Source organism: Hemitrygon akajei, chromosome 3 (assembly GCF_048418815.1).
Source record: "Hemitrygon akajei chromosome 3, sHemAka1.3, whole genome shotgun sequence".
NCBI lineage: Eukaryota > Metazoa > Chordata > Chondrichthyes > Myliobatiformes > Dasyatidae > Hemitrygon > Hemitrygon akajei.
Genome location: NC_133126.1, coordinates 30,661,750 through 30,679,121, shown reverse-complemented (window position 1 = coordinate 30,679,121; position 17,372 = coordinate 30,661,750). Strand labels below are relative to the sequence as shown.

Here is a 17,372-nt window from a genome sequence, read left to right as displayed (position 1 = left end):
TGGTCATGGAACGTTGTGTGCTGAACGTGTTGATGCTCTGTGCTGATGCTACACGTGTTTGTTCTGCGTTGCCAGTATGCACGTATGCTCTATGTGCATGTCCTGGGTGGACACCCGTGTTTATAACCCCCTGCTCTGAATGAATCATAGAGCTCTACAGCACAGAAACAGGCCCTTCAGCCCATCTAGCCCATGTCAACCTGGTCTTCTGCCTAGTTCCATCTACTTGCACCTGGAGCATAGCCCTCCATACCCCTCCCATCCCTGTCCTTGTTCAACCTTCTCTAAGAGTAAACCTAGCAATTATAGGCCTGTCAGTTTGACGTCAGTGGTGGGTAAATTAATGGAAAGTATTCTTAGAGATAGTACATATAATTATCTGGATAGACAGGGTCTGATTAGGAACAGTCAACATGGATTTGTGCATGGAAGGTCATGTTTGACAAATCTTATTGAATTTTTTTAATAGGTTACTAGGAAAGTTGACGAGGGTAAAGCAGTGGATGTTGTCTATATGGACTTCAGTAAGGCCTTTGACAAGGTTCCGCACGGAAGGTTAGTTAGGAAGGTTCAATTGTTAGGTATTAATATTTAAGTAGTAAAATGGATTCAACAGTGGCTGGATGGGAGATACCAGAAAGTAGTGGTGGATAACTGTTTATCAGGTTGGAGGCTGGTGACTAGTGGTGTGCCTTAGGGATCTGTATTGGGTCCAATGTTGTTTGTCATATACATTAATGACCTGGATGATGGGGTGGTAAATTGGATTAGTAAGTATGCAGATGATACTAAGGTAAGTGGCGTTGTGGATAATGAAGTAGGTTTTCAAAGTTTGCAGAGAGATTCAGGCCAGTTAGAAGAGTGGACTGAACGACGGTAGATGGAGTTTAATGCTGATAAGTGTGAGGTGCTACATTTTGGTAGGAATAATCCAAATAGAACATACATGGTAAATGGTAGGGCATTGAAGAATGCCGTAGAACAGAGTGATCTAGGAATAATGGTGCATAGTTCCCTGAAGGTGGAATCTCATGTGGATAGGGTGGTGAAGAAAGCTTTTGATATGCTGGCCTTTATAAATCAGAGTATTAAGTATAGGAGTTGGGATGTAATGTTAAAATTGTACAAGGCATTGGTAAGGCTGAATTTGGAGTATTGTGTACAGTTCTGGTCACTGAATTATAGGAAAGATGTCAATAAAATAGAGTACAGAGAAGATTTACTAGAATGTTACCTGGGTTTCAGCACCCAAGTTACAGGGAAAGATTGAACAAGTTAGGTCTTTATTCTTTGGAGCGTAGAAGGTTGAGGGGGGACTTGATAGAGGTATTTAAAATTATGAGGGGGATAGATAGAGTTGACGTGGATAGGCTTTTTCCATTGAGAGTAAGGGAGATTTAAACAAGAGGACATGAGTTGAGAGTTAGGGGACAAAAGTTTAAGGGTAACACGAGGGGGAACTTCTTTACTCAGAGAGTAGTAGGTGTGTGGAACGAGCTTCCAGTAGAAGTGGTAGAGGCAGGTTTGGTATTGTCATTTAAAGTAATATTGGATAGGTATACGGACAGGAAAGGAATGGAGGGTTATGGGCTGAGTGCGGGTCAGTGGGACTAGGTGAGAGTAAGCGTTCAGCACGGACTAGAAGGGCCGAGATGGCCTGTTTCCGTGCTGTAATTGTTATATGGTTAAATGTTACCATCAAACCCACATCCAACACTTTCACTGGCAGCTCATTCTACCCTCTTAGTGAAGAAGTCCCCATCAGGTTCCCTTAAATAGTTCCCCTTTCACCCCGAGTCTAGTTTTAGTCTCAACCAACCTCAGTGCAAAAAGCATTTACCCTGTCTATACCATTCATGATTTTGCATAGCTCCTTCAAATCTCCCCTCAATCTTCTATGTTCTAGGGAATAAAGTCTAACCTATCCAACCTTTCCCAGTAACTGAGGTGCTCCATACATGTGCCATGTGTGAACACGTGTATTGGCGCGGTGCTGTCGCCTGGTAATGATCCCGTGTTTCTCGGCAGGTGACGGAGAGGTTGGAGAATTACGGCTGCAGCTTGCAGCAGGCTCTGAGCCTGTGGGACAATCTCACCGAGCGTGGCAGGAGGATGGGAGAGCGAGTGCAGCGGAGGGAGGATCCGCCGGGGGAGAGTGTGGGCCACCGGGGGCCAGTGCCGCTGGATGGGGGGAGTGCGGTAAGTTGGTTCACGACAGAAACTTTGTTTTGCATGCCTTCCGGATATATTGCTTTGTTACAACAGCACATTGAGGCAATACAAGGGAAAGCAATAACAATGCAGATTGAAGTATTACCGTTGCAGGGAAAGTGCAGTGCCGGCAGACGGAGAGAAGTGAGAAGACCAGGGTGGGTGGGGCCTTTGGTTACACCGGCTGCTGTACTGAGGCGGTGAGAAGTGTAGACAGAGCCCGTGGAGGGGTGGAGACAACTCCATGTGCTCGGCCAGGTGAGGCTGAGGAGATGGTCAGAAGCCTCACTCTGAGGGCTGCTCATGCTGGTGGTGACCAATGTGAACAGCAAGATCCCAGTCACAGGATGAAGAGTGTTTGGCAGTTTTGGGTTTGGATTAAGTAAAAAATTCTGGGTACAGGGAGATCCTCAGCTTTTCTGTGAACAGTGAACACCACCCCACCCACAGTGTGACCCTCCCTCAGTACCGCCCCTCCCAAAGTACCAACCCTCACACAGTGTGACCCTCCCTCAGTACCGCCCCTCCCAAAGTACCAACCCTCACACAGTGTGACCCTCCCTCAGTACCGCCCCTCCCAAAGTACCAACCCTCACACAGTGTGACCCTCCCTCAGTACCGCTCCTCCCTGTGCAAGGTCAGATTGGACATCTGTGGGATGAATCAAACCCAGAGTCTGCAGAAGTTCCAAAAAGCATCCAGCACCTAAAGGGTTAAGTTAGGTTAATTATCCAACCCTCTTCCTCCAGCTTTCACAAAGCAGTGTGTGTGTTTGGTTAGGAAATAGATGGTGGTGTAATCTCCTCCCCACATACCACTGTTAGAATTTTACTTTCACTTTACGAACCGTCAGACAGTCCGGTATCTCCGCATTCCAGGCAGGGCGTGGTGCAGCCCACCTGTACGGGAGGTAGGGACCGACCAGAAATCCTGGGAAGGTAGGACAGTAACATGCCTTCACTCCCCCCACCTGGGGCACTTTCCTGTCCTTGTTGGTCTGTCAGTTCTTCAGCACCAGAGATGGGGAGCGAATGAAGGACGGAGGAAATGGGGAAGGGGTGGGTCCGAGAGAGAGGTTCAGGAAAAGGGAACAGCCAGCAGGCGCCTGAACTAGCTTGGATAACTTCACTCGCCACAAATCTGAACTGACTGCCCAACCCACAGACTCACTTTCAGGGACTCTACAATTCACGTTCTCAGTGTATTTTATTTACACTTTTAATTAATTTTTTTTAAAGAATTTGCACAGTTTGTCTTTTTTTGCTGATTGGTTATTTGTCTGTCTTTGTTATATATATTTTCTTGCAAATGCCTGCAATAAAATGAATCTCGAGGTGTCAGATACACACTTTGATAAGAAAATTTACTTTGACTTGAGATTCTGATTCTGAGAAAGATAGGGAGACATCAGGTGAACGTGGAAAAGAGTGTGTATGACAGAGAAGGAGGGATTGACTGAGAGTGACAGAGAGGGATAGATGGGGAGAGAGAGAAATGGAGAGATTGAAACTAGGGCGTGGGAGAGGTACAGGAAGGGAGCCCAGTATAAAAGGCAAGGCCAAGAATCTGAACTTCCCGAACTAGTACTGCAGGTTTAAGCACAGTGGACTGAGTTTACAGGTATGCTGTAATTTATTTGTCCACATCAGGTAAAGTACAGGCTCATTCCCCCTAGCCAGGTGTAGTGGGGAGCTCGACGTGCCCTGCCTCTGTGAGAACTGACCAGGCAGCATCAGGGTTCGTGAGAACTGGAGGGAAAAACAAAAACACTCGTGTCCCACCTGCCTTTCCACCATTTAAGTCTTTTGTGCTCCCACTCTGACTGGCCTCAGTCGGCAGCTTTCATTCATTAGCAACCCCCCCCCCCCCCCCCACAACAATAAATTATTGACCTGATGACCTCAGCAGCTTATCCCCATGGTAACCTTGTCACGGATGGTCCTTTTGTCCTGTCCATCCCTGTCCCATTCTCTCCACAGGTTAAATCAAGTCAATATTCCCTCTTTCCCAACTCCCGTAGTTCGTGATCAGAAACATTATTTCTGCTTTTCTTCCCTTGAATTTCCCTGCTTTATTATTTTGTATACCAGAGTGATGACCTGACATCCATCCACTTTATGTCCCACCTGCCAAACTCCCTCCATCCCACTCACTCAGGGGGTCTGTATCCCCGTGATGCCCTTTTACACCACCCCCCCCCCCAATTCAGAATCGGGCTTACTACCTCTGAGATATGTTGTGAACTTTGTTTTGTGGTAGCAGAGCAGTGCATTACTTTTAAAAATTATGCTGCATTTAAGAAATATATAAACATATAAATAAGTAGTGTGAATAATGAGGTGGTGTTCATGGGTTCATAAGCAGGCAAATACTCTAGGGAAAAGACACCAAGTGTCTACCCTATCTAGTACTCTTATAAAGTGATGGGTGTGTGGAGTGTGCTGCCAGGGGTGGTGGCAGAGGCAGATGAGTCAGGGGCATTTAAGAGACTTTTGGACAGGCACATGGATGATAGAAAAATGGAGGGCTATGTGGGAAGGAAGGGTCAGGTTGATCTTAGTGGGGTAAAACATCGACACAACATTGTGCATGGAAGGGCCTGTACTGTGCTGTTCTATGTTCTGTGTTTGATGAACATGTCCTAGATGCTGAGGGTCCTTAATGGTAGGTACCACCTTCTTGAGGCATTGCCTGTTGAAACTGCACTGGACACCCCATCTAGATGAGTGGCATCTCTCCTCGGCCTTCCGGACTCCAAAGAAAGCAAACCCAATCTCTCCAATCTTCCCTCAGTCACGGTTTTGCAACTTTGTCACCAGCCTTGTGACTCCCTGGTGCAGTTATGTCCTCCCTGTGTCAGTGCTCAGTCTAACTAATATTGTATCCAGCACCAGCATTAGAACGTAGAACAGTACAGGCCCTTCAGCTTACGAGGTTGTGCCAACCTTTCAACCTAACTCTTCCCTCCCATGTAACCCTCTCTTTTTCTTTTATCCATGAGCCTATCTAATAGTCTCTTAACTGTCTCTAATATATCCCCCTCTATCACCATTCCCGGCAGGGTGCTCCACTGACACACCACTCTCAGTGTGTTTAAAAATAAAATTACCTCTGACATTCCCACCCCCACATCCTTTATTCCAATCACCTTAAAATTTGTCCCCTCGTATTAGCCATTTCTGCCCTGGGAAATGTCTCTCTCCACTCTATTTGTGCCTCTTATCATCTTTACGAGATGATCAAGTCACCTCTCTCATCTTCTTTCACTCCAAGGAGAAAAGTCCTAGCTCACTCAACCTGTCCTCCTAAGACATGCTCTCCAATCCAGGCAGCATCCTGGTAAATCTCCTCTGCACCCTCTCTACCACGTCCTTCCTATAACAAAGCCAGCCTTTGATAAATAAGGGAGGCATTCCCAGATATCTCCATGAACTTTACCACCATCAAAACCTCAGGAATTTTTGGACCCTGCCTTGAGAGTTTTTCCAGTCTTCATCCAAATATTGTCCTTGGTCGCAAGCTGCATGTTTACACCAGTCGCTGTGGCACAGTGGCACTGTGGTTAGTATAGCACGTTGCACTGCCAGCTGTAACATTGGGGATCAATTCCTGCCGCTGGCTGTAAGGAGTTTCTACATTTTCCTCATGACCGCGTGGGTTTCCTCCAGGTGCTCTGGTTTCCTCCCACAATCCAAAGACATGTGGGTCAGGGTTAGTGAGGTGTGGGCATGCTGTGTTGGTGCTGAAAGCACGGTGACATTTGTGGGCTGCCCCCAGCACATCCTCAAACTGTGTGGGTCATTGACACAAACGACATCCCTCACTGTACGTGTCGATGTTTTGATGTACGTGTTACAAAGCTGGTCTATAAACTCCAGTCGGTGCTGGGCTGAGTGTATCTGGGTCTGGCCTGCAGCTCCGGACTGAGAGGGTGTGCTGGACCGTTGGTCGCCTCTGCCCGCTTGATTGTCCTGTCTCACTCCACCCCCCCCCCCCCACCCCAGGACCAGGCTCGGGCACGGGAACAGGAGGTCCACTCCTTCCGTGAGAAGGTATTGAGGATCCAGAAGCTGCTGGAGTGGGAGGAGGTGCCGCTTGAGTTACAGGTAAGGGAGGGGTCTCCACGGCAACGGAGCTCCCTTCTGCCGGACGGGTGGCTGAGAGGGTGAGGTGGGTGGGAGAGGGGGTGGCAAGGTTTCACTCTGAATTGGCACGGGACATTGATCGTATGTTCTGTGGAACGGTAGGCCATGGTGAGGTGGCAGGGTAGCGTAACGCTATTGCAGCTACAGCTGTGAGATCGGGGTTCAATTCCTGTAGCTGTCTGTAAGGAGTTTCTACGTTCTCCCCGTGACCAGATAGGAGTTGACGTTTCAGTCCGAGGCCTCTTATCAGGACTGGGAAGGGAGGAGGGATGAAACCAGAATAAGAAGGTGGAGGGAGGAGAAGGAGGACAAGCTGGTAGATGATTGGTGAGAGCAGGCGAGGGGGAGGTCGGTGGGTGGGTGAGGGGTTTTAAGTCATGTGCAGGCAGAAGCAATTTAATTTAATTCAGCATTGTGTTCAGCACAGAGAGAATGGACTGAAGGGCCTGTTCCTGAGCTGCATCTTTTACGTCCCAATACTGTTCTGAGTTCTGTCTGCTAAGTTCATAAGCGTATTATTGAAATAGTGAGAGATGGTTGAGCTCTGTGACACAGAGGATCAGGGTGTTGTAGGACATGATTTACAAATGGCTGGTGTGCAGGTACAGTGAGTCATTACGGAAGTGCTATTGTTTACTGTTTGGGGAACTGAATACAAAGGTGGGGAGGTGGCAGAGTTATGTAGAGTAAACTGTTAGACTTGCCGGGGTTATCAAGGCAGCAGGCATGATTGCATTTATTTCCCGTCCTTGTAAAGGAAATAAAAATATAACTTTAGTATATAATTACTGATGTGGGTGCAGGAAACGGCTGCCAGATGTGGTGATAGAGACAGATTCATTAAGAGACTCTTACTGCGGATAGGTACGTGGATGAAAGAAAAATGGAGGGTAGTGCAAGAGTGAAGGGTTAAAAGGTCAGCACGGCATCATGGGCCGAAGGGCCTGAACGAAGCTGTAATGTTCAATGTTCTAAATATTCTATGAATGATATAATTAGGGGATTCAATTTAATTAGTTTAACATCACCAAAGTGAAAATATGCACTTAAAATAGTAATGTGTACGAAGATTGCATTTAATATGGAACGTAGAAGAGTTCAGCAGAGGGCAGGCCCTTCAGCCCACAACGTTGTGCTGAACCTAGTAAATGAGTAATCACATTGCCAGTTGAACTAATCCCTTCTGCCACCTTGTCCACCTCCTTTCATTTCCCACACATTCACGTGCCTATCTAAACTTCTCTTGAAAGTCCCCAATGTGTCTGCCTCTTCCACCACCCCAGGCAGCACGTTCCAGGCACCACCACCCTCAATGTGAATAAAGAACTTGCCCCCTCGCATCTCCTTTGAACTTAACCCCCTCTTGCCTTAAATGCATGCTGTCTCATATCAGACATTTCGACCCTGGGTGGGGGTGGAAGGTACTGTCTGTCCACTCTGTGCCTCTCATAATCTTATAAGCCTCGACCAGATCTCCCCTTGTAGCTGACCGGTGGTGCAGCAGCATCCGCACTGGCCTTGGAGGCGAGTGGTCCCGGGTTCCAATCTGGCCAGCTCTTCGCACGTATTCCATCCGTGCTGGGTTGAGTGTCAAGCTAGCAACTCAGCCTCATAAAAAACAGGCAAGAGTGTTAAAGAAAGGGCAAGGTTGTTGCCCTGTGCACTACAGGACTCAGAAAGGAACCGCCGCTCCGGAGAAAACAAACCAACTTTGTCCATCCTCTCCTGCTAGCTCGTGCCCGCTAATCCAGCCAGCATCCTGGTAAACCACCCACCCCAGAACCTCAACATCCTCCTATAAAGTAACTGTACGCAATACTCCAGTTGTGACCTAACTAGAGTTTTATAAAGCTGCAACATGACTTTCTGACTTTTGAACTCAATGTCTCGACTAATAAAGGCAAGCATCCCATAAGCCTTCTTTACCACCCTATCACCCTGGGTAGCCCCTTTCAGGGATCTATGAACTTGGACCCCAAGATCCCTCTGCTCATCAACACTGTTAAGGGTCTTGCCCTTTGTACATTTATCCCAGACAATGTGTTTGCAATCTTTGACAATTTTTACCCTTTGTAGTTAGTCGACAAGGGTTACATATTAGTATCTCCACACTTAAAAAGAGTTTAAATGTCGAGTGTGTCGTATATCCCCTTGTCAAGAGTGTTGAATCTCTGCCTGATGTTGTCAGGATCAGGGCAGTCATCTCTGTCTTCAAACAGAGAATAGTAAATTGGTAAATGGGTTTATTACTGTCACGTGTACCAAGGTGTACAGTGAAAAGCTTATCTTCAAGCTACTGAACTGGCATGGATAACTTAACTCTGCAGCCTACAGACTCACTTTCAACACTTTCAAGGACTCTACATCTCATATTCCCAGTATTATGATTATTTTTTATTATTTATAAAGTTTGCCTTTTGCACATTGGTCGTTTGTCAGTCTTTGTTTATGTATGTTTTTTTGTATATTCTGTTGTATTTCATTATTTTTCCTGTAAAACCCCATAAGAAAATGAACCTCAAGGTAACACATGGTAACGTAGACGTAATTTGATATTAGATTTAGTCTGAACTTTGAGCTTTGCATACTGTTCACACAGATCATTACAACAGTGCATTGAAAACTATCTGACTCTGGGACAACTGTTTAGGAGGGGATTCAGGCTGATGGCTAGGGAAGGTTATGAGTCTGGGGTCTTTGGTCTGAGTGCCTGAAGTTGATGGGTCAGGAAATCTGGATATGGGACCCAATGTAGAGATCGGGTCCAGGGATCTTGGGTTTATGATCTTTGGGTTTGTGTATGAGCATCAGCTTGGGGGTGTCTTTGGCTTGCAATACAAGGAGTCTATGGTTTTGGGGTGTGGGTAGCTTCAGAGCTATTTGGGAAATTGAATTTCCAAATCCCAGAATTTCAGAATGGTTTAAAAACATGCCCACAGAAGGCCAAAAGTTGCTCTATGTGTTGATAGGGTGGTTAAGAATGTGCATGATGTGTTGGCCTTTATTAGTGGGGTGATTGAGTTCAAGAGCCGCCCCAGCAATCACCGATTCAATATTAGCCTAACCACGGGGCAATTTACGACGTCTAGCTAACCTACCAATTGGTACGTCTTTAGACTGTGGGAGGAAACCAGAGCACCTGGAAGAAACCCACGCATCCCACGGGGAGGACAGACTCTTTGTGGACATCTTATGAGGGGAGGTTGAGGGAGATAGGACTTTGCTCTGGAGTGAAGCAACATGACTTGATAGGGATGTACAAAATGATAAGAGGCATTGATAGAACAGATAGCCAGAGAGAGACCTTTTCCCCAGGGTGGAGGTGGCTAGTATGAGGGGGTCTAATTTTACTGAGATTGGAGGAAAGTATAGGGGAGATGTCAGAGGCAGATTTTTTTTAAAAAAACATAATGATTGGTGTGTGGAACGCTCTTCCAAGGTGGTGACAGACCCGGATACATTAGGGACATTTAAGAGGCTCTCAGATAAACACATGGATGAAAGGAAACTGGAGGAAAGGGGTGATTTGGTTAAAAGGTTGGCACAACTGAGCTGTAATGTTCTATGTAAATAGGAATGGGGCCAGGAACCGCCAGATTGTGGTGAAAACTAACTTGCCCACTGTTGTTGTTCAGGGGAGGGAACTTGCTGCCATTCCCCCGCCTGGTGGATACGTGACTCCCGTCAGCATGTACATGATTTCTGGGGGCAACACCCAGGGTATCCGCATTGGCCCGAAAGCAGGCTCCATGCAGCCCGTGGGCTGCGGTTTAGGGTGCAAGGGGTCCTTCCGTCGTGGCCTTGGGTAGGTCAGGATACAACCCAGCGACAGGATGCTCTGAACTTTGACCTTTGACCACAGCTCCTTGCCCTGACCTAGGTGCTGGAATCGGCATTGTGCAAGGAGCTGGAGCAGATGAGCGGAGGCCAGCGGGATCCCGGAGGTGACCCGACTCAGACTGAGGAAAGGGTTGAGACCACCCCAGCGTCCACCCCAACCAATGCTCTGAAGAAACAGGTAATGGAGGCTTGACAAATCCCCACCTCATCTGGCTTGCCCTCAGCCGGCGCCTCTTCAATGCCCTGGGACAGCACAGATGTCTGACCATTACCAATGGGGAGGAGAGGCCTTCCTCAACAGGGGGAGCTGACACAAGTACTTTAATTGGGTTAGGGCAAACAGGAGGAAGGACCCACCTTGTGGCCCCTCCACCCCAAGGGAAGGAGAACATCATAGAGGGAGCAGTGATTTTCGTGGGACTGTCTGAGGGAAGGATATTGGTCGGGACACTGGGAGAAGGCATGTGGCTGGAAATCCTTCCTTGGGATCTGTGGGTTGAGGGTGGAGTTTTACAGAGCATCCACCACACCAAATGGTGCTGTAACCTGTTAGACTGCTCTCCACAGTACATCTGTAGAAAACTGCAAGAGTCTTTGGTGACATAACATCTCCTAATGAAAAATAGCACTGGTGTGCCACCTTTGTAAGTGCATCAATATGTTGGACCCAGGGTAGGTCTTCAGAGATGCTGACACCCAGGAACATGAAACTGCTCACCCTTTCTCCTGCTGACCCCTCAATGAGGTCTGGTGTGTGTTCACCCAACTTCCCCTTCCTAAAGTCCACAGTCAGTTCGCTGGTCTTACTGACATTGAGCGCAAGGCTGGTGCTGTGATACAACTCAACCAGCTGGTCTACCTCACTCCTGTACTGCTCCTCGTCACCATCTGAAATTCTGCCAACGATAGTTGTGGCATTGGCAAATTCATGGACGGCGATTGATCTGTGTCGAGATGCACAGTCATGGCACAGTGGGTTGGCACGGTGGTTTTCAGTGTCCTACGCGGTGCACCATTAGGGCCTGACACCTTGTGAGGGTTCACCCTCTTGAAAGATGTTCTGATGTCGTTTCCGAGACAGAGGTCACAGGGTCACCGGGCGCTGCAGGGATTCCCACAGTACAGGTAGAAAATAAAGTTCAAGGCCGTAACAAGGTAGATTGTAAGATGGAAATTCATACTAAAGAACAATATAATAGTCCTATAACAGTGGGGCAGAAACCATTCTTGATCCTAGTTGTTAGTGCTTTCGGGCTTTTGCACCTTCTGCCCGGTGGGAGGGGGTAGCAGAGAGACTATCCAGGGTGGGAGGGGTCTTTGTTTATGCTGGTTGCAGTGGGAAGTGTCAATAGAGCCCACAGATGGTGACGGGCAGAGCAGTTAACGTACAAAGAGTAAACATGATTTTCTGGAAATCTTAGGGGGAAGAAGGGAAGGGGGGCTGAGGTTGATGGGATGGGACTTAGCTGGAATTTAGGGCAGTAGGTCCTCCACCTCAGTCTGCCCAGCAATGTCCAGGGCTTCCTTCATCACGCCAGTATCTTCCTCTCAGTTTTCACTACAGCCAGTCATGCAAGTCCCGGGTGGAGACTCAGGAATACAGTCAGATAGGAAGGATTCTTCATCGCTGTTTCTCTAGGAGTTTGGGTCGAACCCCTGAACCAGGAGGATTGGCGGCCTTTGACCTGTTTGGCATGGGTGATTCCTCCAAGAGCCAGAGCACAAAGCCCTGACTCCAACCAACGTAGCTCTCTGGGTCCCTGAGGCACACAAGCCTCCAGAACACGACGAGGTTGCGGTCCTCTTGGAGGTGATGGGATGGGAGGGGCAGGAGGGTGTTGCTGGGAAGGAGGGCTTGGAGCGTGTGTGGAGGTGGGCTTGTTGAGGGGGGGTTGGGACGACAAAGAAGGAATGGTTTGTCAGAAGATGAGGGGTGGGGACTGGGGTGAGAGTATACAGAGGGAGTGTGGGGTGTGGTGGGGAGGTGAGGTGAGTTGAGGAGTGTTGAGGGTGTGGGTGAGGATCAGGATAGGAGTGTTGAGAGGGAAGGTCGGGGAGTGGGAAGGGTAGTGAACACTGAAGGGGCGACTGTGGCCTGGCGAAGGTGTCGGCAGACAGCCATGACGCCCTCTGTGGGTCTCCCAGCCAGTCTCCAGCATACACTCGGACATACTCTCTGTTCACAGGTTAGGCAGTTCAGCCTGGATGACGGGGAAGGAGGTGAGCAGTGTTCAGCAGAAGCCCGGGTCGAGCAGGAGGAGGCGATGTGGAGCGATGACGATGTGACACCAACAGCGGAGGAGCTGCCCCAGGTAACTTTGACTGACTCTGCCCTGCATCCTCTCCTCCTCAACCCAACAGCAAAGCGGATTAAAGATTAGCTTTATTTGGCACACGTACAGTAAAAAAAATCGAAACATAGAGTGAAATGTTTTGTTTATGTTAACGACCAACACAGTCCAGGGACGTGCTGGGGGCAGCCCACAAATATTGCCATGCTTCCAGTGCCAACATAACAAGCTTACAACTTACTAACCCTAATTGGTACATCTTGGCAATGTGGGGGAAACCAGAGCACCTGGAGGAAATCCGTGCGGTCACAGGGAGAACGTACAGACTCCTCACAGACATTGGTGGGAATTGAACCCTAATTTGTGCGCACTGTAAAGTTTTGTGCTACCGTGACACCCCGGAGAGATTGTGTTAAACCATGGTTGGCTCACACTCAGAGCCCATGTTCCAGAGCACCCGAGGGGGTTAGCAAGGAGAGTCACTTACCCCTTGAGTCCCATCATCAATGTCCTTGGGTTCACCACCATGCCGAACACACAAATACTTCGACCAAGAGCAGGTCAAAGGCTTGGGATCACGCGGTGAGTGTGTGAGGGGTGAGACTCACTTGATCAGTAGTCAGTACACTGACTGATGAGGCCAGTGTGCCAGGCCACCCTGTGTACCTGTGGCACCACTTTCAGTGAACCACGTACCTGGGCACTCCTTGCAGTGCCAGCGATCACCCATCAGGGGGTTCAATTCTTGCTTCTGTCTGTAAGAACAGAGCAGTGGATGTTGTTTATATGAACCTTCACAAGGCCTATGACGGGGTCCCTTGTGGCAGCTGGTCAGGAGGGTCAGATCGCATGGGATCCGGGGACAGAGAAGGACTGGATTAATAATTGGCTCATTGCTAGGAGGCCGAGAGTGATGGTCAAGGGCTGTTACTCACATGGGAGTTTTTGTTGTGTCAAAGGGTTCGGGACTGTGTCCTCCGTTTTTTATAATTTATATCAACGATTCGGATGTGAATGTACAACAAGTGGTAGGTAAGGTGCAGATAATACTAACATTGTGGTGTTTTAGATGATGAAAATTTACAGTGGGATCTACATCAGCCCTGTATGTGGGCCGAGGACTGGCAAATTGGCCAAGTAGATACATATAGGGTATTGCCTTTTGGGAGATCAAACCAGGATAGGACATAAAGTGAATGGTTGGACAATGGAAACAGGTTGTAGAGTGATTCAATGTGTAAACAGAACCTTCGACCCAAATTGTTTGTACAGTACTTGAGCCAGTCCGTTTTGCCTATATTTGGCCCATATCCCTCTAAATCGTTCCTATCAAGGTACATTTATTGTCGAAGTTGTATGCAGTGTACAACTCTGAGATCCATGTACCTGAAACACTGTAACTACTATAGCCACTTCTAGCATTTCCTCCGGCAGCTCCTTCCAGAGACCTTCTGGTCTGAAGAGCATTTTAAGGGAGGAGGAGAAGTCACAAGACGATTTTGATGAGCTGGGTACATGGGCTGCAGACTAGGAAATGGCTTTCAATCCAGATAAACGTGAGGTTTTGCATTTGGGAGGAACTAGGGCAAGACTTGTACAGGGAATGATTGGGCCCTGGAGAGTATTATGGACCAGAGGAACCCTGAGGTACAAGTGTATAGTTCACAGAAAGCAGCGTCACAGGTAGACAGGCTGGTGAAGGTTGGGAGCTGGATCTTCATCGAGCAGGGCACTCTGTATTGGAGTTGGGATGCTACCTTGCAGTTATATAAAACACTGGTAAGGCTGCACTTGGAGTATTGTGGCCGCCCTGTTATAAGAAAGATGCCGTAGAGTCTTTGAGCACGACAGCACAGAAAGAAGCCATTCGACCCATCTAGGCCATGCTAAACCGCGATTTTCTGCTCAGTCCTGTCAGGACTGTACTTCCTTAGAAGGTTGGCGTCATTCAATGTCTGTAGTGAGATGCTGAAGATGTTCTATAGGTCAGTTGTGGAGAGCGCCCTCTTCTTCGTGGTGGCGTGTTGGGGAGGAAGCATTAAGAAGAGGGACGCCTCACGTCTTAATAAGCTGGTAAGGAAGGCGGGCTCTGTCGTGGGCAAAGTACTGGAGAGTTTAACATCGGTAGCTGAGCGAAGGGCGCTGAGTAGGCTACGGTCAATTATGGAAAACTCTGAACATCCTCTACATAGCACCATCCAGAGACAGAGAAGCAGTTTCAGCGACAGGTTACTATCGATGCAATGCTCCTCAGACAGGATGAAGAGGTCAATACTCCCCAATGCCATTAGGCTTTACAATTCAACCGCCTGGACTTAAGAACTTTTTAAAAGCTATTATTAATGCTTTTTGAGATAGTGATTTAGATGCATATCATATTTTTTCACTGAGTTAAGTATTGTATGTAAGTAGTTTTGCTACAACAAGTGTATGGGACATTGGAAAAAAAAAGTTGAATTTCCCCATGGGGATGAATAAAGTATCTATCTATCTATCTATCTATCTGCATCCTGACAATATCTCTCCAAATCATTCCCATTCATGTAGCTATCATATTTCTTAAATGTTACAATTAAACTGGAAAGAGCATAGAAAAGTTTTATCAGGATGTTGCTGGGACAGGAGGACCCGAGTTGTATGGAAAGATTGAATAGGTTAGGACTGTATACCTTAGAAAGTAGGAAAATGAGGGGAGATTTGATAGAGGTATACAAAATTGAGGGGTTTAGATAAGGTAACTGCAAACAGGCTTTTTCCATTGAGGCCTGGTGGGACTACAACCAGAAGTCATGGGTGAAAGGAGAAAGGTGACAAGTTTAAGGGGAACATGAAGGGAAACTTCTTCACTCTGAGGGCTGAGAGAGTGTGGAACGAGCTGCCAGCACAAGTGGTGCATGTGAGCTCAGTTTCAACGCTTAAGAGAAGTCTGGATAGGTACATGGATAGTAGGGGTACAGAGGGCTACCGTTCCGGTGCAAGTCGTTGGGAGTAGGTAGTTTAAATTGTTCTGGCATGGACTATATGGGCTGAAGGGCCTGTTTCTGAGCTGTACTTCTCTGTGACTCGATGATGTTGTCTCGACTTGGGGGCCTGAGTTACAAGGGGAGGGTATGTAGACTGGGATTTCATCTCCTGAGACTGAGGGGTAACCTGAGGGGTAAGATTGTGAGGAGGCGTAGACAGGGTGAAAGCACAGAGCCTTTTCCAGGGAGGCAAGATTTAACGTCGGTGGTGAAAGATTTAAAAGGGGCGTGAGGGCAGCTCCTTCACGTAAAAGGAGGGGTGTATTAGGAATGTGCTGTCAGGAATAGTGATTGAGGTGGGCACATTGGCCACATTTACAAACCACCCAGAGAAGTACATGGATTGGAGAGTTCAGTGAGGTATGACTAGGCCAGACATGGACAGGTAGGACTAGCTCGCTGGGCAACGCAGTCGACGGGCCTGATTCTGTGAGACGGCTGATCGACTGGGGAACAGGACCGACTGAGTGAACCGGATGGTGTTTGTGTTGGGAGCGGGGAGGGGGATGGTGGGGAGGGTAGTGCAGACGAATGTTCACCACCTGCCTTCTCTCCGCTGCCTTGCAGATCCTCCCCATGGAAGAGGGGTCGAGCGGTGACTGTGAGCTTCCTCAGCGGTGTGAGCAGGGAGAGGGGCCGGCTGACGATCCTGTCCCAATGGCAGGGGCACGGGCCCAGCCGCTCCAGGATGAAGGTTGTTGGAACGAGATACCTGACACGGGCTACCTGGTGGACAGGCTGAGGGCCGAGCAGGGGAGCACAGAGAGGTGAGAGCTGGGGAACTCCAGCGTTTCAGAACTGAGTACAGTAAAGCAGAGATCCCACGGCCCCTGGTTACTGCAGCTCCCCCCCCCCCCCCTCACATGTGCGGAATAGGTGGCGCTGTGAAATGCCCGCAGTGTGCGGGTGAAGGTAGAATCTGGGGGGGGGGGGAATTGATAAGGATGTGGGGAGAATAAAATAGGTGGCTGATAGTCAGCATGGACTCGATGGGCCAAATGGACTTCACCCCTCTGCTGTGGTTGTATTGACATTGTAGTTCGTCTGGGTGCTGGTGTGATGCTCCATTGGTACGCCAGTCTGTGCTGATTGTGGGCAGGGTGACTTGCCCCTCCTCTGTACCAGTGGGTGGCTTGGTGTGGACAGTAAAGGTGTGGGCCTTATGCTGCAGTATCCCCTCCCGTTCCTGACCCCACTTACGCAGGCCCCACAGCCGAGATAGCTCATCGGTGCCTCTGCCTCCGCAGGCGGCATGTCCTCTCTGACCCTCGCCAGGTTTTAATCGCTGCACCACAGAAACCATCCTATCTAGCTGGATCGCAGCGACCGCGAGAAACCGCAGGGGGTTGTGGACACAGCTCAGCACATCCCAGGAACCAGCCTCCCCTCCACGGACTCTGCCCACACTTCCCACTGCCTCAGTAAGCAGACAGCATAATCGAAGACCCCACCCACCCCGAACATTCTTCTCCCCCCTCCCATTGGGCAGAGGATAACAAAAGCTGGAAAGTGTGTACACCTGGTTGAAGGGCTGTTTCTAGTCCACTGTCACCAGACTATTCTATGATAAGATGAACTCTTGGTCTCCCAGTCTACTTTGTTCTGGCCCTGTGTCTCTTACACTTTCTGCACGGTGTAAGTTGTAACACCTTACTCTGTACTGTAATGTTTTCCTTTTTACCACAATGACTTGTGTGAGTACTGATCCGTCTGGGTGGCAGGCACACAAAAGCTTTTCGCTGTGTCTCAGTTCCCGTAACAGTCGTAAACTAACCCCTACCTAATACCAGCAGCCACACACGGTTTTGTGTTGTAATCAGCCTACGTCTGACCCTGTGAGGGCTTGTTTACTTCCAGTCTCT

The 17,372-nt window shown here is 48.5% G+C and overlaps 1 protein-coding gene across 4 annotated transcripts in view; it reads left to right on the top strand.

Moving 5' to 3' along the window:
- LOC140724815 (nesprin-2-like) overlaps positions 1 to 17,372 on the top strand; it is a 288,546-nt gene that overhangs the window by 53,155 nt on the left and 218,019 nt on the right. For 3 of the 4 annotated variants that reach the window (XM_073039456.1, XM_073039454.1, XM_073039453.1), the window contains exons 22-26: positions 2,029 to 2,199; positions 6,216 to 6,317; positions 10,237 to 10,374; positions 12,383 to 12,508; positions 16,078 to 16,277. In XM_073039456.1, the coding sequence (XP_072895557.1) occupies positions 2,029 to 2,199; positions 6,216 to 6,317; positions 10,237 to 10,374; positions 12,383 to 12,508; positions 16,078 to 16,277 (737 nt within the window). The remainder of the gene's footprint in view (positions 1 to 2,028; positions 2,200 to 6,215; positions 6,318 to 10,236; positions 10,375 to 12,382; positions 12,509 to 16,077; positions 16,278 to 17,372) is intronic. The other variant, XM_073039455.1, reaches the window with a different exon arrangement.